The 23,779-nt window shown below is 38.4% G+C and overlaps 1 protein-coding gene across 1 annotated transcript in view; it reads right to left on the reverse strand.

The window, feature by feature from the left end:
- LOC136863784 (patched domain-containing protein 3) overlaps nucleotides 1-23,779 on the reverse strand; it is a 147,015-nt gene that overhangs the window by 56,286 nt on the left and 66,950 nt on the right. The window contains exons 6-10 of the mRNA XM_068226088.1: nucleotides 21,108-21,228; nucleotides 18,190-18,348; nucleotides 11,491-11,625; nucleotides 7,223-7,465; nucleotides 810-987 (exon numbers count right to left, since the gene is read on the reverse strand). Coding sequence (XP_068082189.1) covers nucleotides 810-987; nucleotides 7,223-7,465; nucleotides 11,491-11,625; nucleotides 18,190-18,348; nucleotides 21,108-21,228 — 836 coding nt within the window. The remainder of the gene's footprint in view (nucleotides 1-809; nucleotides 988-7,222; nucleotides 7,466-11,490; nucleotides 11,626-18,189; nucleotides 18,349-21,107; nucleotides 21,229-23,779) is intronic.

A 23,779-nucleotide genomic window follows, 5' to 3' on the forward strand; every position in this document is an offset into this window, starting at 1 on the left:
ACTGGCTGGGCTTAGCCAGGCAATAAGGGGGGCAATATTGTTCTACATATCTCAAATCTTCTCTAAACAACTGTTTACAGTTATCTAATGCTTCTTCCAACATGTAAGCTGTTTCAGTAGTGTGTCTGATTCCTGATCCTAAGTTCATGAGTTCAATCCCAGCTACAGCAGATGATCTTAGAAGAGCAGTTAAAAATCTTGGCACTTTATGTCATTGTTGACATGTTCAGAATCTCTGGTAGCACACTCATGTCACCTGACAAAATTAAATTAATTAAATTAAATTAATCCAGCAACAGCATCTATCTGATAGAAATTGTTGGACAGCAGCGCGATTGCAATGTCAGAATTTTGGTAGGCAAGCAGCCTATATGATGCCACTTCTGAAGGTCTGCAACTTGGTAGTTGAGATGATGATAATAATAATAATAATAATAATAATAATAATAATAATAATAAATATTTATTATTTATTATTATTATTATTATTATTATTATTATTATTATTAAAGACATTCCGTGCGTGTAGAGGCGCGTGGCTGTGAGCTTGCATCCGGGAGACAGTAGGTTCGAATCCCACTGTCAGCAGCCCTGAAGATGGTTTTCCGTGGTTTCCCATTTTCACACCAGGCAAATGCTGGGGCTGTACCTTAATTAAGGCCATGGCCGCTTCCTTCCAACTCCTAGGCCTTTCCTATCCCATCATCGCCATAAGACCTATCTGTGTCGGTGCGACGTAAAGCCCCTAGCAAAAAAAAAAAAATTAAAGACATTCAATATACTACTGTATATATATGTATATAACATACCCATATAAATACCAGCACGCTTTCCATACTGAGGGAAATATTCGTTCAACTTCTGGTTGAACTTGATTGGATAGGAATCTTGATTCAGATACCATATTGGATCAAACTTCCTCTCAACTTGAAGAGTACACCATACGTTGATGCTAAATATAATAACAGCAGTTAGGAGTATAATCACCTAGAAAAAAACAACAAACAACACTGTAAATAAAAAGGAACTTAATTTGGTAGTTATAATTTGGATCAATTTTAAATTATGACACTCTAATCTTCAAAAGGAATGTTCTGATTCATAAACTTTCTGCCGAAACTTTCTGACTAACCATAGCATTTTAATGCTTACTCTATCCCCAAAATTTACCTCAAAGCAATATATCTCAGTCAAAAATATAAAAACACTATCATCAGAGATGCAGGAAATCAAAATTACCCAGTGTTGATAATAATGAGCTTGTTTTCCATGTTTACAATATCACACACTCCACTGATATTAAAAAATGTGTATTATATTTACAATGGTGAGGTTGACCTGGAAAACAGTTGTAGTAATCTTACTGAATTAACTAAGCGAAGTGGAATGTCACATTCCAGTATGTAACATGAAGAATATGCAATTTGAAATTTAACAACCTTATAACTAAGTATGCTACACTGGTACTGTATGTCTAAACTGAGATATTGCCCAATATTTCCTGTAATTTGTCCTAAATTATCAGAACACAAATAGAAACAGTCACACAAGAAAACAAGTTTAGCAGTGATGACAGAAATAAACTTGTAGACAGGATTATAGGCTTTTGTGCTTATGCTGTGCCAAGAAAACAAGGTGAAACTCTTTATGTTTCACAAAAAACTTTGCTCCGCATCTTCAGAAGAAAATCTCGATTATTCCCAAGGAAGTCTTCTACAATAATGAGGGTTTGAATTTAAGATTGTTTTACTGTTGGCGCTGTAGTGGTATGCTCGTTCGTCACCAGGTGGCTCGCTCTATGCTGGGACAGCGCTCCAGGCAGGAGCAGATGACAACATTAAGCTCCAATAAAGAAGTTCATCACACCGTGTGCGCGTGAGGAGTAAGAGAGAGGACATCAGACAAATCAGGGATGAATGTGGTAGAAGAAATAAATTGAAACTAATAAAATAAAATGCAGCAAAAGACACCAGGATAAAATAGAACAGAGCTGAAGAATGAAAAGAAAGTATGTGGAGAAAACCAGAGGATGAAGTGAGATGGTGTGAGAAGGAGGGGGGGGGGGGGGGGCATAACCAGTGTACACACATTATGAAAGTATGACATTAACACATAACACATAGCTTGGAATGAACCAACTGGTGATGACAAACATACGAATTTGGAAAACACATGAACGAAATAACAATATAGAAAGGACTGGGAAGAGAACTACCTACGTAAATCTTTAATTGCTGGCGACCATGTATTACTTAATTGATAGCCAGTGTCCTTGTTGACAGTGATAAACTTCCTGTTTCTTGGAAGCATGTGCTGGTGATGATCAGAAAGTATGGCAGAGTTAGGCAACGCATGTTTCAGTGCAATGTAACTAAATATTCTAATTATCCTCAGTGAAGTTACCACCTCTTACTTTCAGTTTTAACCTAAACAATGAGTTTAATTGTTGAATTTTCAGAATATAGATGGAACATCTAACACTGGGTAAACTATGAAATGAGCTGATGCACTCCATACCAAAAGAAAAACAGATTTGCAATATCACATGATGCATGAACTTGCAAAGGAAAGAACAATGTGGCTGTTTAATTTATTAGGCTGACTGCAGTATAGCAGCTCTACAGACTTTGAGAGGGAGGAGTATGTTTACTCTCTGAAATTTGAACCATCATCTCAAAATTTCTTCATGTGCAACATCAAACTACATAACATACATGCCAGTTCAGTCTACACATGTGTGAACTAGTAACATGTTAGTTTTGCATTGAAGTCCATTATGACTGTATAGAAAGTTTTGAAACATGAATATTCTTCTACAAGAATTGTTGCAAGAAGACTTTGTAAGTTTACTTTCCTGAGAAAGGGTGGCTTAGGAGTACAAGTTAACTACGGTACTGTATTTCTATGTAAAATTATATGTAAATGCAATTCTTTGGGCAGGAAATGGAAAGGAGTCTCAGGATTTGAAAGTATTACAGTATCCTTATAATTGCCTCCAGTGAACAAGGTGAAGTGAATGACGCAAAAGATTCAGATTGACATGATATTACAACTGAGGTAAAACTTCTTCACTTCATCTCAATGACAATAATCAGTATATCTATTTTGGACCCTTACAGGGCATCACAAATAACTGAATAGCTTTGCTATGCTGGAGAAAACAAATTTGATATACCTCTCACTCAATACTTGAAACAAAAGAAGAAAAAGGAAATTATAGTTATAATCAATATTACATTTCCATCTCAGTTTTCAGAAATTCTCAAATAGGCAAGCTATTTTGACTGCTTCAGCTAGAGATAACTTGTCCAGCATCCCATTTGTGTATGTGAAACCTATCAATCTGACCCCAACTTGGCAGATTCGATCCTGGCTCTGTCTAGTGGTATTTGAAGGTGTTCAAATACGTCAGCCTCATGTCGGTAGATTTACTGGCACATAAAGGAACTCCTGCAGGACTAAATTCTAGCACCTCAGCACCTCCGACAACCGTAAAAGTTTCAAATGCATGTTGTACCTAAAATACATATTTTTTTTTTTTTTTTTTTGTAGAGCACTAATCCCTACCACCACAACCACACATCCCTCCAATAACCTGATATTTTAATTTATAACCTGTCTTAGAATTCAGTTTTTCTACATAAGTATGAACTACTCTCAAATGGTTAAACAAAGGTAAAAACATTTTCTTTAAAATTAACCTCACTACAATCTTTTGTGAACATAATTAACTTAGTATTTCATCATATTTGTAAAATACAGCTCTATATACATTTCCATAGTTTTTACTGTACTTGCTGACAGTTATGTTTTTTTTTTCCCCAACATTTTTAAAAAATTTGAGGTACACTCATTTCTATATATATTTAATAAATATCCCACTGCCTTACCTTTATTTACTAATTCACTCATTATTTTGTAATTTTCATATTTTTGTTATTCAGATATGGCTTCTATATTTTTAAAAAGCATATACATTTATAACACTTTGGGAGTGGCGACCCCATCATACTAATAGCCTATATCTGCTTCATTCATTACATCCCTGACCCGGTCATTGACTGGAAAACAGGTTGTAGGTTTTCATTTTTCATTTTCATACATTTATAAATGCCAAGAGACAATAATTAAGATCTGCACTCTAATACAGTACTCTGAATCATGAAGTTTGAAAGAAAGAAAAGGAAAAAAGAAGTTGACAATGATTCTAAGCATGGTTGTGGGAAGGATTATTCCCTGGCTCAAGTCCCCTGAATTACTCTTCTCAATAGCCCTTCAGCTCTCACATCTTCCTTACATGATCATTACCTTTTCCTAATCTTAAACCTAGAACACAAAACCTCGTAATTTGGACGACGGCGATTTGGCAACAATGAGTTATTTGTACTGTTTTTGCGCACCACATTGCTGTCCATTATAGTACCTTCCTAACTCGTCATAAAACTTGCCGTGATGAGTTTTATTCCATGATCCGTTTGTACACAAGTAAAAAACTGAATATCGAGTCATAAATTTTACGAGCTTTTGAGTTTACTTGGTGTAGTTATGGAAGGTAAGTATTCAGTATAGAATTATATGCAACTTATGTTGGTGACATATGTAAACAAGGCACGTATATAACCTCAACAAGTGAAAATACTAGTCTTTTCCTCATTTTAATTGTTTTAGATGAGTATCCTAAGAGGAAACGACCCAGAGTTTGATGTAAAAATTGCACTACTGCTTCACAATACTGAGGGGGAAAATGATGGTAATGAGTTGTGTGCTGATGAAGAACAAGACAATATTGAAATAGAAAGTACTGTACCAACTGATACTGATGACGAGTGTGTAGAGCAGTCAAATGAACAAAACAATACAAAATCCTCCATAGATTCAGAAGCCAGTGAAGATGGGTTTATAGAATCCTTTCCAAGAAATGCAAATATTATTATACCATCTAAAACGTTTCTCAGAGGGATAAATAATTACCTTTGGTGTACACAACCTGCGAAGAAAGTATCATGCCGTAGGCCAAACAAGCATGTGATCCGCAAATTTCCTACTGTTTATTTCTTACGGACTTTATGATAGAAACTATTGTATGCTGTACTAATGAGGAAATTCAAAGGAAGAGGAATAAGTACAAATCGCCTGTTCATACACACTGTGCCTCCTCCAGAGTTGAAAGCCCTGTTAGGCCATTTAGTTCTGTCAGTTATACTAAAAACTAATCACTCATCAGTTCGTCAAATGTTTGACTCTGATTTATGTGGCCCCAGATATAAATCAACAATGAACTCTGAAATATTTTAATTTCTGTTAGCAAGCTTGCGCTTTGATGATAAAAATACTTGACTGGAAAGGAAAGAGAATGATTCTTTCATGCCCATAAGGGAACTATGGGAAGCATTGGTTAACAATTGTAGAAAATCCTATAGGTCAGGGTCTTTCGTAACAATTGACAAACAGCTCCTCGGCTTTCGCGGAAGATGTCCGCTTTGGATGTATTTGCCAAGTAAACCTAGCAAGTATGGCATCAAATTGGTAATGGCGTGTGATACTAAAACAAAATATATGATAGATGCTATTCCTTATCTTGAAAAATCTACAAATACTGGTGGGTTGCCCCTAGGTGAATTTTATATAAAGGAGTTGAGCAAGAAACTACGTGGTTCTAACAGAAATATCACAGTACACAACTGGTTTACTTTGGTGAAATTTGCTGATGATCTACTGAATGATAAACTGACTTTAGTAGGCACAATACAGACGAACAAGCCAGAGATTCCTCCGGAACTTCTAGCAACGAAACAAAGGAAAGTAGGAACTTCCATATTTTGTTTTGATCGAGAAAAAACCCTGGTTACCTTTAAAACTAAGGCTAACAATGTAGTTGTTTTATTGTCAACCACCCCTGATCAGCCTGCTCTCAATGAAGATAGCAACTGAGGACTGCAATGCCATAAAATCAGGGGCTGATCCATTGGACCAAATGTGTCACAACCACAAATTTGGTCATAAAACCAGACACTAGCCTCTTTGCATACTCTATGGCATGTTGAATATAGGTTTTCTGAATGCTTTGGTTATATACTGTCACAACATTTATCAATAGAAACAAAAGCCAATGGCACGAACAGACTTTCTTATCCAGCTGAGTGAAGCACTTACAAGACCGTTGATGGAGAAAAGATTTGAAATCTCGAGCTTGCAGTCTGATTTCTGGATAATGATTCAGGGAGTTTTAGGAGTTAAGTGAAAGCTGGATCCAGCGGCATGAAGAGGACAATTTGCCACATTTGTCCATCTAAAAAGAGGCGAATGATGACTGCCACAATGCATGCAGTGTTCGCGGGCATACTGCAAAGAACACAGTGCAAACCAGTGTGCAAATTGCTTCCGATGAATGAAACAGCGCTATGTTTTTGTGGACCTTCACAAGCATAAGGAGGACCTAGCGGCATGAAGAGGGCTAACACGCTACTATGCAGAGATGAATGACATCATGTTTCAGTTAGTGTCAGAAGGTAGCAAATTATAAATAATATTATGACAGTCACTGTCAGATTACTCTCAATTGAAGAAGAAACTGTTGCAGTTTGATATTTTTTTAATATAGTGATGTGTGTGCTGCAAAATAACAAATACTGGGCGAGTAGGCTATGTGGTTAAGGGCGCACAGCTGTGAGCTTGCATCCGGGAGATAGTGGGTTTGAATCCCACTATCGGCAGCCCTGAAGATGGTTTTCCATGGTTTCCCATTTTCATGTATTTTGTAAAAATTACTTCCTGTAGTTAATTAAGGCCATGGCCGCTTCCTTCCAACTCCTAGGCCCCTTTCCTACACCATCGTCGCCATAACACCTATCTGTGTCAGTGCACTAGCAAAGCCACTAGCAAAAAAAAAAAAAAAAAAAATGGAAATTGCAGTTGTATATTATGAGGTTTTGTATTTATATACTATTAAAAGTAGGATTTGTGTTTTTGGGTTAATGGAGGACAGAAATGTTCAGACAAAAATCACATTCACCTGCAGATTTTCTGTTCAGATTTGCGATCATTCAAACACAGATCTGTTTGTGGACAGATGGATGAATGTCATGCTTGGATTGATGGAGATAACTGTTGTTTTCTTCTGATGAGAATCAAATGTCAGTTATATTTTGAAATGAATTCAGGGTTCATTAGATCGAAGCATAATACTGGCACTGCACATTCTACAGGATATATTTTCAATTACCTTGACGGGTGTTTTCATCATGGTTGGAGCAACGTATTTTGTAAAAATTACTTGCTGAATATTTCTTTGGCTGCATTCATTTGGTGTCCAGTCATTGTGGCGTATAAAGAAACAGTCTCTATTGTCAAGAATCCTCCTCTCATCAACTGCCAAGCAGCTGACAAAAAAGAATATCTCAAATACATAAAGGCATAAAATACCAACTGATGCGAATACGCAGAATGACCTCAAGAAAGGCATCACCTGGAAAAAACAAAACAAAGCAAGGTTATTTTATAGAACATATGATGGTTGGGGCATAACTTATGGCAAATAATTTTTCCCCTCAAATTTGCACGGTGTTGGCATACAGTGGTCATTTGCCCTGTAAAATCACGACACGCATAGAACATGGTCACAGCATGAGATTGCGATGTGTTGGACAGGTACCACGCACAGGGTGATGGCACTGCAGTAGTGAGCCAAGCTTCGCGTGGAATGGATGTGATAAATGAATTTTTGGCCAAGGCAAATGAACCAGAGTGTGTTGCATTGTTCCACATGGTACAACGCAGAAAGCAACGCATTACAGAATCTTCCTGCAGTGACAGTTAAGTCGTACCATTAGGAAAAAATGCCCTTCTCAACAGTGTCATCCTTCTTCATGACAATGCCAGATGGCATGCAGCAGAGGCTGTATGGAGGCAACTTCACTGCTCGGGGTGGGAAGTAATGGAACACCCACCACACTATCCAGACCTCTTTCTGTGCAATTTCGACCTCATCCCAAAAGTGAATGAACCATTGCATGGGGGATTTCAGACATAAGGCTGAAAATTACAGACCAGTCAGTTTGACATGCACTGCTTGTAAGCTCTGGGAAAACATTCTTTCTGATTATATTAAACATGTTTGCAAAATTAATAACTGGTTTGATAGAAGGCAGTTCAAGTTCAGGAAAGGTTATTCCACTGAAGCTCAACTTGTAAACTTGTAAGATTCCAGCAAGGTATAGCAGATATCTTGGATTCAGGAGGTCAAAAGGGCTGTATCACGCTTGACCTATCTAAGGCATCTGCTAGGGTAGATCATGGGAGACTACTGGAAAGAAATGAGTGCAACTGGACTAGATGAAAGAGTGACTGAATGGGTGGCTATTTTTCTAGAAAACAGAACTCAGAGAATTAGAATTAGAGTAGGTGAAGCTTTATCTGACCCTGTAATAATTAAGAGGGGAATTCCTCAAGGCAGTATTATTGGACCTTTATATTTTCTTACATATAAAAATGATATGAGTGAAGAAGTGGAATCGGAGATAAGGCTTTTTGAAAATTATATTATGTATAGAGTAATGAATAAGTTACAAGATTGTGAGTTTCTGCAAAATGACCTCAATAATGTTGTTAGATAGACAGTAGGCAATGGTATGATGATAAATGTGGTTAAAAGTCATATTGTGAGTTTCTCAAATAGGAAAAGACCTCTCAGTTTTAATTACAGCGTTGATGGGGTGGAAGTTCCTTTTGGGAAGTACCTAGGTGTTAATATAAGGAACAATCTTCATTGGGGTAATCACATAATTGGGATTGTAAATAAAAGGTACAGATCTCTACACATGGTTATAAGGGTATTTAGGGGTTGTAGTAAGGATGTAAAGGAGAGGGCATGTAAGTCTCTGGTAAGACCCCAACTAGAGTATGGTTCCAGTGTATGGGACCCTCACCAGGATTACTTGATTCAAGAACTGGAAAAAATCCAAAGAAATGCAGCTCAATTTGTTCTGGGTGATTTCTGCAAAGTTTGGGCTGGGAAGACTTAGGAGGAAGGAGATGAGAAAAGGCTAGGAAAACAGGAGATAGGGAATCTGCCATCTGGGCGACTGCCTTAATGCAGATCAGTAGTAACTCATAGCCCTACATGGACGGACGGACGGACGGACGGACGGATGGATGTGATTTAAAACATGAGAGGACATTGCCAATACTGTGAAACGAGAGACTGCACACATGGTGAGGCGACTGGTATCCGATATTTCTCACATCACTGGCAATATGTTGCGGACAATCTAGGGGACTAGTTTGCAGGCTTACCATAAAGGTTATTGTACTCTCTGTGAATTAACATTATGTAGCACAAGGATATCCTAGCCGACAGTTTCCTTGCTTTATATTCTACACCTGGTAAACCTACTTAGCATCATTCATACATTCCACAGTACCTCACACTCCCCGCTCTCATTTGTATATTTCCATTTATCCAGTAAACCATGCATTTGTGTGAAAAAAATAGTTGTCATAACTTATGCCCCAACCTTCTTATCATGGGTCTACAAGCAAAACACATTACGATAAGTCAGCTTTTGAGTTTTTAAATTTTCCCACTGTTTTACAACACTCTTCTAGATCTATTACAGCCACAACTGAAATGAACAGTCATTAACCAGTTCATCGGGATCACATTAATACATCCTTTCCAATCAGCTCCCATCGACAAAATTCCTAAGAAATGCTTCATTAAAACGGATAACAGCATCAAGGGTTCTGTAAAAGAAATTCAATTTCCGAGTGACACACCACACCAAATAACATGTTTTATGCAAGTCACAAACATACTGGGCGAGTGGCCGTGGGTTTAGGGTTGCACAGCTGTGAGCTTGCATCCGGGAGATAGTGGGTTTGAACCCCGATGTCGGCAGCCGTGAAGATAGTTTTCCATGTTTTCCCATTTTCACACCAGGCAAATTTGCGGGCTTATCTTAATTAAGGCCATGGCCACTTCCTTCCTACACCTAGCCCTTTCCTATCCCATTGTCGCCATAAGACCTATTTTTGTCTGTGCAACGTAAAGCAAATTGTTAAAAAAAAAATGTTTAAAGTCACAAACATAAGGGCTTCTCAGTACTTCGCGCCACGTGGGAAACCTACTTGCAACAGTTAAATGAAAAATAAATTTCAAGCTATAAATAATCAACATTTGAACGTTGTTCAAGACTACAACGCTGTAAGAACCTGTTGCTTTAACAAACTCCAAATTAATAGAGAAAACAGATCAGCCACAGTGAGAAAAATTAGAGACAACAGAAATCAAGGCCTGGTGTAACTATCCTCATAATGGAAGAGGGGTTCCATTGTTTGCACAAGTATCATTGGTTAACTCTTGGGTAATAAAATCATAATGGATTCTAGAGCTCTGAATGGCGAAATGTGTTAAAAATGACAGCGATGTGGTCACTCTGGTGCAGCCCCTCCCTGGATGTTCCACGAGCACAGCCCACGGCTGGCACTGTAGTGATTATGAAATACTCCCACACATGCCGGGGAAATGCCCTCAGGGGGAATTACTATGCATCAAACATCACAACTCTATCAGAGCCACGATAGCCAACAGTCTGAGATCCAAGAAACTTGAAGTCTACGAGGAAGTCCATTCTATAGCAGATGGTGATAGCAAATCCTCACTTGGTCATAATCATCATTAACCACAAGAAAAGTTCAGCTGAAATAACAGATTTCGCTATTTGATTTGAAGAATCTATTTTGCAACCTGAAGAGGTCGACAGGGAAGAGAAAAATATATATGAGCCAGTAATTTCCTTCTTTCAAAGATCACATAACATCGACAGAATCACTATAAGAGGCCCATTCCCTGGAGCCAGAGGAACTATTCCAAAAGGATTTGCAAAGTGGAGGGAAATAAATTGAAAAAACAACTTCAAGATCAGATTGAAAAAAACTATTGTCAAAAATTTTCAGTAGCAAATCGTCAGAAACCATTTGTATGAACATCACATCACTTGAAGCTTCACTAAGAATTTATGACCAGGCGAGATGGCCATGCAGTTAGGGGCGTGCAGCTGTGAGCTTGCATCCGGGAGATAGTGGGTTCGAACTCCACTGTCCGGCAGCCCTGAGGATGGCTTTCCCCATTGTTTTCCATTTTCACACCAGGCAAATGCTGGGACTGTACCTCAATTAAGGTCACAGCTGCTTCCTTCCCACTCCTAGGCCTTTCCTATCCCACCATCGCCATAAGACCTATCTGTGTCGGTGCGACATAAAACAAATTGAAAAAAAAAAATCTCTCTCATAATTGAATACAAATGCATGTAAATCACTTGTATATTATTCTGTGACTCGTGGCAAGCACATTTTAGTGTCAGATTTAAATTATTATTATAAAGAAATAATAATTGTTAGATAGTGAGGTGGCACAATTTCAGCTAAATTTTTAAAACATTTTTCTTTAAGTTCTTCCTGGTACTATGTTGTCATAATATTCTTAATACTTACTGTTGATGTCCCAACAGCAAATGCTAAAATATCCGTGAGTGATGTGACAGTTATTGACACACCAGCTTGCTGAAGAGCTCTTCCGATTCTTTCTGGAATGTCCATCTTCTCTTTCCCTTGTAAATTGTGTAAACACTGGAGAGAGAAAATGATGATGATGAAAATAACAACAACAACAACAACAACAACAACAACAATAATAATAATAATAATAATAATAATAATAATAATAATAATAATACAGTAAAACTTGCTCAAAGCGGAATCGCAAGGGTCAGAGTTTATTTTCCGAATTAGAAAAGTTTCCGGATTGAACAAAATTATACAAAAAAATTCACAAATTACTTACCCCTGATCCATTAGTCTAGTTTTGGTGATGCAAATCTCAGTAATGCAATATCTTGATGTACAGTAGGTTTTTATTACTCTCGCATAGTCCTGCACTATAACACACTCAACATATTATGTGCAGTATGTACTGTATGTACCGTACTCAATGAAAACAGGACAATTTCTGCCTTATTCCACATGTTTAATTAACAAACTACAGTATACATATAACACATTACACACAATACTGTATTTGTCAAATTATTCTTTCTTCGTCATGTCTAACAAAGAAACCTGTTTCACCGTCCTTGATGTCATGTCTTTCTCAATGCAGTCTTTAGCACTCTACAGTAGCTCAAGAAGTCGCGGTCAATTCGACTTGAGTGCAAATTTCATAATGTCCCTGACACACTCAATAGCTTGTTCATGAGTGTATATTTTTTCCTGACTTTCTTTTTCCTCCTCCTCCTCCTCCTCCTCTTCCTGGTCTTCGTCCCTCAGATTACCATCTTTTTCATTCTCTGTACGGCGGATCTTCAGAAGTTGTACAGCAGACTGGAAACTGTAGTGAGTAGCAAGCTGGTCGTCACTGCGAATGTATTAGTCTACATTACATGCAAAATTCTGTTGTTGGCTCAGCGTAGATATCAGTGCAGCATTTATAGTCACTTACTCAGGTGTGCCGACATCATCATTTTCTACAAATCACACTTTTGCAAAACATTTCACGACTGTTTGAGGTTTGATCTGCTTCATAGCCAAACTGATCCAGCTGACAGCACCCCGTATGGAAACTGAGCATGCAAGGGAATAGGTGTTGTCAGCTGTATCAACATTCTTTTATCAGTGACTGCATCAATAAATGCCTGTAGTGAGATTTAAAGGTGTAAATCACTCCTTGGTCAATAAGTTGAACAAAGTTGGTTGTGTTAGTTGGAAACCAGGTTAGCTTGACTATAGAAAGCAACACATGGGTCACAAGTGGCATTGTCAAGAAAAAGAATAACTTTGCGATTTTCTTTCTTCATCCTACAGTTAAATTCGTTCAGCCATTCTTCCGTTGGAGCACTGGTCATCCAGGCTTTCCCATTGCTCCTCCAAGTTACTGGAAACTTGCGCAAGTCCAAGTTTTTAAAACACCTTGGTTTTGCTGATTTCCCGATTTCAAGGGACTTTTCCATTTCCCCCTCCATGTTACCGCATAACAATACTGTCTTTCTTTCGACCCCCACCACACTTTTCCCCACGAAGCGCAAGTGACTTTGAAGGCAAGGCTCGAAAAAACAATCCTGTTTCGTCGGTGTTGAAAATGTCTTTAGGTTTATAGCCAAAAATTAAATTTTGCAGCTTCGATTTCCACTCTGCTATTACATTTGCATCCATGTCTTTGGACTCGCCACATACTTCATTCCATACGATATTGTGTCTAGTTTTGAAACTCTCCAGCCACCCAGTTGATGCTTTAAAGGCGGTGTTGCCAAGTGATTTAGCAACGGCAAGAACCTCATTCTGTACCATAGGTCCACTAACCGGAAGGTTTCTTGAATGGGCACTGACAAACCATTCCCTACCTAAATCACTGATTTCTTCGTTCCCTGTTACCTTAGATTTCCTCTTCATTTGTCCTTCCCCTCCATCCACTGCTTAGTAATGTCGTCCTTATATTTTAAAGTCTCATAAACTTGAGTTTTTCCACAAATGAAACGCGACATAATTTCACGCACAGACAACTTTTCCTTTTCACTCGCTTCAATAACTTTCACTTTCTCATTCAGTGTCAGTGACGTATATTTCTTAGCCATTGTGCTGTCTTCAAAACTGACACAAATTTACTAACTTGACACAAAGTAAGGGAACTGTTTACTTTAGTATTGGGCTCAAGTTATACATCTAGATAAAGATCTCTACAAACCATGGCAAGAGTCAGGCAATTAGTGGAGATTTAAATCCCATTCTACCAAGAATTTGGGAAACCATAAACTCATTCAAGCAGTGTGTTACAGTCTGTAAACACCTGACTCTTCCTCTGGCGAAATATTTATGTACCTGCAGTACCAGGTATGCCTAAATAAACTTCACAGCTAAAGAATAATTTCTGCATTATACAGTAATTATTTTCATAATTTCTTTCCATTTCCACATTGAACAGATTCCATTTTATACAACCTAAATGACATGCAAAGCCATATCCAGTGCACCTGGACCATAAATTTCGTACACATTGGACAAGTTTCCGCTTTATAGACATTCCGCTTTGAGCAAGTTTTATTGTAATGATGATAATAATAATAATAATAATAATAATAATAATAATAATAATAATAATAATAATAATTTCAACAACAACAGATAGTCAATTGTTATAATTTTTAAGCAACTCTTATCAAAGACTTGCAGATATTCAAGAAGTATGAATTACTCTACTAGAGATACTATAGAGCATTATCTTTTATGAAGGTTACGTCATCCTTTTAATTTTGAATTTTTCAGTAGCACTGTATCAGTTAGCTCTCAATATCCCATTCTCATTTTTCAAGTTATCTTACAAACTCCAGAAGTTACTAAGTAGACTGAATATGCTTAGGAGAGAAAGAATACAAACATTTTCGTGGAAGTACAGTTGTCTGGCAAAACAAACAGTACTGAAATTACATGTCGATGAACACAGGTAGCCAGCCAGAAGGGGACAAAATACAACTGTCTTCTGATGATGATGCTTATTGTTTAAAGGGGCCTAACATCTAAGTCATCAGCCCTTAATGGTACAAAATGAGACAAAATGCAATGACAATTTAAAAGTCCAAAACTCATCCATTGACCAGAATTCCAAACATGATGATGAAGAATGAATGGATGATTATGAATTTAAAATAATCAGCAGATCCAACTCGCAATATTGGAAGTTAAAAATAATTCCAAAATTAATCCACTGACTAGAATTCAAAAAAAGAGACGATGAACAATGATTATGAACTTAATGCAATGAAATGAAATGGCGAATGGCTTTTAGTGCCGGGAGTGTCCGAGGACAAGTTTGGCTCGCCAGGTGCAGGTCTTTTGATTTGACTCCCATAGGCGACCTGCGCGTCGTGATGGGGATGAAATGATGATGAAGACGACACATACCCAGCCCCCGTGCCAGCGAAATTAATCAATGATGGTTAAAATTCCCGACCCTGCCAGGAATCGAACCCGGGACCCCTGTGACCAAAGGCCAGCACGCTAACCATTTAGCCAGACATCTTAATACAATCAGTGGATTTGACTCGCAATGCCCCACCTTCCCAGAAACTATCTTAAAACAACTATATATACTGACCAAGGGTCTGCTTCCAAAGCACAATCCTTAATCAATGAGGGTTGTTGTTTAAAAGGGTAAAAATCCAAGACAAAAGCTCCTCATAATGGTACTTATTGCTAGGAAAGTAAGAACCATGGTATTTCTCATGTAGCAGTACTAATCATGAATAACATAGAATTACAGTGTTCCACACACATTGTGGTATTACTCACAGGTAATGTATTGTAATACGCACAAGTAACTCAGACCTATGTTGTTTCTCACATTATGGTGCTACACACAGGCAACACACACTCATGGTGTTCCTCACATAGGTGTACTAATCACAGGGACTCATACTATCCCATGGTGTTCCTCACATAGTGGGTACTAATCACAGACAAAGCAGACCCATGGTGTCGTTCATATAGTAGAACTAATCACAGGCAATGCCCAGACCCATGGTGTTTCTCACAATGGTACTAATCACAGACATCGTAAACCCGTGGAGTTCCCCATATAGTGGTACAAATCACGAGTACTGTAAAACCCATACTGATTCACTGTCTGTTTCTACTAATCACAAACCTATTGTATGCCTCACATAGTGGTACTACTCGCAAGTAAAGGTGATCCATGGAATTCCTTGCACGATGGTACTAATTACAAGTGGTTTCATTGTTCTAATTCAATCATCCCTTGGTCGCCCCTTTTAGTCGCCTCTTACGACAGGCAGGTGATACCATGGATGTGTTCTTCATCTGCGTTCCCAACCCACAGGGGGCGACTGCATCTTCTCTCATAATTCAGGAACAATCCTAGGTGGGTCATCCGACTGGAAAATGGATTCTTTCACCACGACTTGAATTAGGAGGAGATACAGTTTTTCTTTATGTCCTTGCAATCTGGTCGATAATCTACAATCTACAGGACCGTTATGAACACTGCATGAAATATGAAGGCACACATTTTGAAGACACATTGCACCGATGCAGTTAGATAAATGCTGCCATCGTCACCTTGCATATAATAATGACGTATCCTGATGTTCACAGCTTGTTTATAATTTTAGTACTGTTTGTTTTCTTGCATACTGTACAGTATTATAGCCAATAGGACACAATTTTTCTTCCACATTCTCCAATAATGCTACTTACACTAACAACTTCAATCAATTTCCTGATTTACTGACTTTTTTGTGTTATGCACATCAAAAATTTAGAATCACTTATGCACTGAACAGTACAGAGTTCTTAATACAAAAGTAGTTGAGAGACAAGTACATGTAACAGTTCCTGCGGTTCTTCCCACACTGAAGTCAGACTTAGATTTGTGCATTGTTGGTAATAATAGTGAAGAATCCAATGACAACGTAGACTTGATCACCCTCTCTGTCAAGTTACATCTCGCCCCTCAACCTCTACATCAATTAGCATCTCCAAGGCTGCATCCAGCACACATGACTCCTACGTACTGCCGCAAAATTTCTCTCGCAGAGTGATAAAAGTACAGTATAATGACAGTTGGACTTGTATCACTAACGGATACAAATCATGATTATCACCCTCAACAACCCAGCTGTACCATGCTCAACGTGTGAGAGCCCTGGGTCACAAGCTCAAAATGATCCTTTTAAATGATAAAAGGCAATTTTCTGGCAAACCATTAAAAGTTACGAAGAAAATGCATGTGAATATTTTTATAGGAAATTTTACTTTAAATCCTGCACTTATCTTCCTCGTGTGATAAGACTAACAGTTTAACCTTTTACACGCATGGAAACACAGAAAAGCATTTCCCCCCCACCCTGGAAAATTATTAAAGTAAGGAAATATATGCATGTGAACTTCATAGTAAAACAAAGCAAAGTCACCTCCATACAGGCCATGAAGGCCATTGGAGGAGTCAAAGGTAAATAATTCCACTGTCTGTAAACTCGATACTAAGTGGGATAGAATGGTTAGCTCTACGCCCAGCTGCCTTTTCCCCCAGGAATTAACCTCATACTCATTCTTGCTGTAGGCTGAGTGAATCTCAGGGACATAATATACAACTACGGAAGTGGAAAACTTGTTTCTTAAATTTTTCAATTTTCTGATGGACAATTAAACCCAGTCCTTCTGGGGGAACTGAGCATGCCTTTATCATCTCAGCTAGGCAGCCCATAAATTTCTTTATAGAAAACTGAATTCTAAATACCCTTGATGAGCTCCATTTTTTTAACTTCAAATTTTAAATTCAATTAATGTTCAAAACAGAGCAACAATGCATTCTTCCTAATATTACAACCTCTAATGGTATGTTTCTTCCCTTTTCAAGAAGACTATATGCATGTTTGTTTACATTTACAGATATATTAAGGATCTTGATGATGATTTCCACACCGGGCAAATGCTGCGGTTGTACTGTACCTTAATTTAGGCCACGGTCCATACATTCCCAATCCTAGCCCTTTCCCATCCTTACATCACCGAAAAACCTTCCATGTGTTAGTGCAATGTTGAGCTACTAGCAAAAAAAATAAAAATAAAAATAAATTCAAGGGCTAAATAATGAAACTATTATATTGAAATAATATACTCATTCAGCTCTATTTTATATATACTAATACATTCATGTTCAGTAAATGTTTTTGGTTTTGTATCTCTGATTTTTCTTTTCTTCTCTCTCCCCTCTCACATGTGCCTTCATAAGTGAAGGTCAAGTATTTCAGTAGTATTACTCAACTTTAGGCCTCAGGGTCAAGTGTTCAATCTTGGTTCACTTCAGAAATTTTAGCAGGATTTTGTGTAGTAATCTTGATACCCAGACAACTACGAATGAAGGAAAGAGAAGAATCTGTCCTAATCTAACTAGTAAGTTTAATTTATGGTCAGGGCGACCTTATTTAATAGATCTATTTTTACCTGAAAAGCACTGGTCAACATTCTCAGATACTTGGCTATGAATGTGACCATCCCTCTCTCTTTTTTTTTTTTTTTTTTTTACCATCATAAGAAAAGTAGTTTAAAGGATAAATGAACATAGGAAAGACTATACTTATACTACAGATATTGATTAAAGACATCAGAATTTACGAAGTTACATACCTGTACTATCACATAAGTGTTGTCCACACCAACTCCCAGTAGGAGGAAAGGCAAAATTGGATGGAGAGGTCCCCAAAAGAACCCCATGTAGAAACATATGCCATAAGAAGCTGCAATGGATTTTCCTACTACCAGAACACCAAGTAGAGACAAGACAATCTGAAATTAATGAATGCATGCAAATGAATGACTTTGTTCTAATCTTATTGACAAACGTTTTACCTAAAATAAAGATAATAGTTTCTACCGAAATGTACTATATGTTACCTTTATCTCTTGACGTGTCTATAGTATAAATATATGATTACGTAAATAAATGAATGTATTAAAATTAATTAATGAATTAACTGCAATATATTTCTCACAGTTGTAAATGGCAAATCTCATTAGTACAAAAAATTAAATATTAATGGTAATATTCTTGGTACTATGACTAATTTTCTTGTTCATCTACCACCTGATTTCTGAATATCAATTTTGAATCAACGTAACACGTACACGTGGAATCTCACAGAGCAGTGGCGCCAACTTGCAGGGCAAGGGAGTTTTCTGCCCCCCCCCCCCCCCCCACATGATCTTTGTTGGGCAAAGTGTCATTTTGCACCCCCCGCCCCCCAAATTCTACTCCTAGATGTTAATTCCCCTTAAAACGTGGAGTTTAGCATGTTGCTAAGGCATTAAATCTGGAGAAGGTGGTAGATGGTTTTATATCAAGAAATGAGATTAGAAAGCTACTGTACATTTCCCAATAGAGACTGTTCAGATGGTACATCAGGTGGTAGAGCTTTTCACATTTTGTATTTATAAAGCAAGCTCTAATTTTTTACTTGTGATTATTTTTTATAGCTTCGTACATAAAGTATTCCTTCCAAATATTTACTGTATTTATGAATCAAGTTCTATTTTTCTGTTTATTTGTGAATATTATTGAATACTCTGTACATAAGACTTGTTCAAAAATGTATTTGAGAAACAAGCTCTATTATTGTTCTGTCTTTTCCTGCTTGTTTGTGAATAATTTTATTATATAAGAATGTCTGCATTAATAGTTCTTCCTCGTTCCATATGCCTGAGTTCATGTTAATCATTCCCCCCAATGTCCAAAAGCTTTCAAATTTCAGTCAAACTATACATGATGGCAAATCACCCCTCTTTTGCTTCTTCCAAGACCCATCACTAGTGAGACCTTGTGAACCATTTAAAGAGACTACATTACCCTATAGTATGACAAGTCAAAAGATAAATTTTAAAAACTACTTTCCCTTTAAATTATTGGTATGTACGAGGGTTGATACTTCGATATTGGCAAAACTTTTGTATATATGCCAGGAAACAAATCCAGTGATTCCTGCCTTTACCACATACTGGGTCCTCACAGTAGATGGACTTTCCCATCTATTGATCTGCACAGTGCCATGCTGCAAAGAACAGCATCACCTATGAACTGATTGTCCAGAGGCAAGAAGATATGCAATGTTCTCCAGAAAGTAGCAGCTCAGTTGGATAAAGATTGAATGTGCCTGTGGCTGTATAGCGCATGATTGTCATCAAGGTATTCTTCAGATGTGCAGGGATTCAGCATTGCCTTTCAAAACAGTGGTCCAGTAAGTGAAAGCATAGAACCAAGATATGGCTAATTGCCCTGGCTGGGCGGCCCTAGTGTCAGAGACAAGGGCGTGCAGTATGTTGGAGGATTGCTGGCGACAAATACCAAGCAGACAATTTATGAGATAGCCCAAGAGCCAGGAATAATGCCTATGACTGTGCTTCTTGTGCTTCATATCCTGAAAGACTACCTGGGCATGAGAATAATTGCATTGTGATGGGTTCCACACTACTTGATGGAATTGCTGAAATGACAATACGATTCTCCGCAAATCCACCTTGATTGCTATGAGCATGAAGGTGAGGCTTTCTTACACCATGTCATTAAAATCAATAAGCCCTTTTATACAAGTAAAAAATGAAACACCAATTGAACGAGTAGCGTCTTTATGGGTTTCCAAGAAAATCAGTAGTTTGCCAGAACTCCAGCAATGTGTAGGTGATGTTAATTCTAATGTATGCCTCTGATGGCATTATCCTAATGCATACCATACCCCAAGGAGGAACTGTGAATGCACAGTATTACTGTTAATTTTTGGAACATAACCTGTGACCATCGTTGTGAAAGAAGCAGCAACACTTTCTCTAGACTCCTCCCATTATGGTACAGGACAATGTTCGTGTGCATGAAGCACAACAGGTAGCTGAGTTATATTTTCAATGGAGCTGAGGAAAGCTCCACCAACCCCCAGTAATCTTCAGACATAAGCTCCTGTGATTTTGATTAAATGCTGAAGATGATGTAACCACTTAATGGATTCTGCTTCTGAACTCTTCCAGACATTCTTCAAGTGGTACACATTCTAACTGCATCATCCCAAGAACAGGCACTGTGACAGGTCTATTACAGATTCTGAATCATTTGCAATGAATTCTACACAATGCTGGTGACTACAATGAGGGACTGTAGAAGTTTCCGGGAAGTATCTCTTTTGTATTGGTTGTATCAAAACAGTTGCCACTATTAAAGTACCAACACTGGTACATACACTGTATATATACACACTTCCTCTTGATTGAAAAATAATCACACTATTAAAAATAACAGAGTTTTAGACATAATAATTCTCTACTGTTAATGGAGATTCCACATGTAATTGTCTACATAATGCATCTGCGTATACTGCGCATTCTACATAATTTTCTTAGAGTCTAGCCAGGGAACAGTTCATCATTTCCATTTCTCAACAATGAAAAGAATCACACCTGTCAACAGCATGTATCGTTTTCAACAAATTACTAGTTTACATATCTTACAAAGATTTTCTGTATTATTTTGTGCTTCTCTAAGGTACATTACTGAGGGCACTTACGCGTTGTTGAATAAGATTGCACCTTCCTAACATTATTATGACATACAGGATGATCAATGAGAAGCCAGCAAACAGGATTGTTTTGTTGTTTTCCAGGACTTGCCCAAGAACATCTTTGTAACTAAAGAGGGGAAAATAAACAAACAAAAATGAACACAAACAAAAGAAAAGTTTGACAGAGAAAAACAAGGAAACAAGAGGGGAAAAAAGGGAAAATAAAAGAACAAAATAAGCTAACAAGTGTAAAAAAAAAAAAAAAAAAACACATAATAGTATTAGTGTTGCAAAGAGAAAATAATTTAAACAAAAACTATATATTGATTACAAACAGACCATCGACTGGAGGCAGATTATTAACAAAATACTCCTTAACATATCTTCTTAACAAGTAACCCAAAATCAAGTATGGTACCATAATTAACAACAGCAGTATTTCAGGGAAAGACCAATTAAGTTCCCTCTTCAACTTAAGATAGAACTAAAAAGGAACATATAGCATCAATGGTAAAGTATAAGGAGAATCCGTGAATCTGAGGCACCCTAATTTAAATACATTGAGAGTAATATCCTGAAATAAATTAAAGTATTTAAATATATTTGAGCATACTCTAATGTGTAGGCAGGTAGAGGGTAAATAATTACACGACTGGTAGTGTCTACTCTAATATTTATTATTTATCACTAATTGTTGTACAATTATACAATCATTCTATTTAGCTGCCTCTCTCCGTTCTCATAGTTCAGTCACACTAGTATCTCACTCTGATACCTATGAACCAAAACAGTTACACTACACACACTCCTATAACTGTCACTCGGACCCCTGAGCAGTTCATGAATAAATTTACTGAACAACTTAGTGGCTGCATATTCCACAGTTCATGTGTGCACAACACAGTCACGCAGGTCTGTTCATGGTATAGAGCTTGCGCATCCACATGCACACGCACATACGGCAGTCTTCTTCTGTTATCCCTCATCGCTCAGTTGCACTGTTCTGTCAGTCCACATGCAGTACACTATTGACCATGTAGCATGCTGAAACCAGAATTCACAGCAGTGCACACAGTTCACAACACTGTCCTCAGCTGCACTGCACTGATCCCATATGTGTAGCACTCCCCAACTCTCAATCTCTCACCGACCAACCTCCCACCGAACCAACTGGGAGTAGTTCAGCATGCCTTTTATAGGGGGAGCAAACTCTTCCAGATTCTTCGGATGATGAGAAGTCCCTGGATCTCTTGGAAAATTGAAGGCTCTTGTTACACCTCTGTTCACTTCTGATGCTGCAAGAAAGGTCTGAAAGGAGGTCATGGAGTAGCAACCAAGTGGCTGGCCTTGGGTTTCAGGTTCGCCTACGACTAGCTGTAGCTGAAGCAAGCGAGGGGTGCCTTACTAGGTGACATCACTCACAATAGGAAGCTAGATTGGATCGTTCCCTGTAGGTCTTGCTGTACAAAATGGCAACCCCGCCATACTGCCCCCTCCTTAAGGCTGCTTATTCCAAGCTGCTCCACAATACGGCGCCAGAAGATCCAGATGAACAACCCTCGGCGAGGCCACTGGATCCTGTAGATGACATCATTGATCCTAGTAATGATGACTGAAGCTTTGGAGTCTTCCCTTTCATCCAAACAGGACAGTACAGCTAAACCTAGTCACCTTCTCGGAAACAGGCAAATTTTGCTAGTACATCATAGCGGGCTTTCATCCTGTCACTGGCAACCCTCAGATGTTGTCAGGCATAATTGTGGATGTCTTTATGCCAGTCCAACAACTACCACGTACAGTCTGTCGCTGGCTCATCCTGATCTGTCGCTGACCCAAACATCAGGTCGCGTGGCAGGCTTAGCTCCCTCCCAAAGATCACGTTGGCAGGTGTCATGCCCATCGTCTTGTGGGTGAACACTCGATAGGCCGTCAAGAAGAATGGGGCCCTATTAGCCCAGTCCCTCTGGTGTGTCAAAACCACATTCTTGAGGAGCTCCTCGATGGTCTTCACGAAGCGCTCTGCAATGTCGTCTGACTGAGGGTGAAGAGGTGTTGTACGGGTCTTCCATGTTCTCAGATGTTGCAGAATCTCCTGCACCCGTTTTAATTCAAAGTTTCTACCCTCGTCGCTATGTAGTTCCATCAGCACACCAAAGTGACAGAAAATAATGATTTGTAATAGTGTAGACCACCGGCCACTTGGTGAAATACTCCATGGCCAGGAGTAGGTAACAGTTCCTGGTATTTTTGCTAGTTGCTTTACGTCGCGCCGACACAGATAGGTCTTATGGCGACGATAGGACAGGGAAGGGCAGGGAGTGGGAAGGAAGCGGCCGTGGCCTTAATTAAGGTACAGCCCCAGCATTTGCCTGGTGTGAAAATGGGAAACCACGGAAAACCATTTTCAGGGCTGCCGACAGTGGGGTTCGAACCTACTATCTCTGGAATACTGGGTTCCTGGTATTGGATTCAGGGAATGGCCCAGTGATACTGATAGTGATCTTTCTGAAAGGTGCTCTGATGTTGTACTGCACCATCTGGCCTGTACTCCTGGTACATGGGCCTCAGCTTGCAGTGCAGGTGTCACACATCTGGCACATCCTCTCGACATCATTCTTCAGGTGTACCCAGTAATATCACTGCTGGACATTGTCTATCATCTTGTTCACTCCCAGACG

This window comes from Anabrus simplex, chromosome 2 (genome assembly GCF_040414725.1).
Source record: "Anabrus simplex isolate iqAnaSimp1 chromosome 2, ASM4041472v1, whole genome shotgun sequence".
Lineage (NCBI taxonomy): Eukaryota > Metazoa > Arthropoda > Insecta > Orthoptera > Tettigoniidae > Anabrus > Anabrus simplex.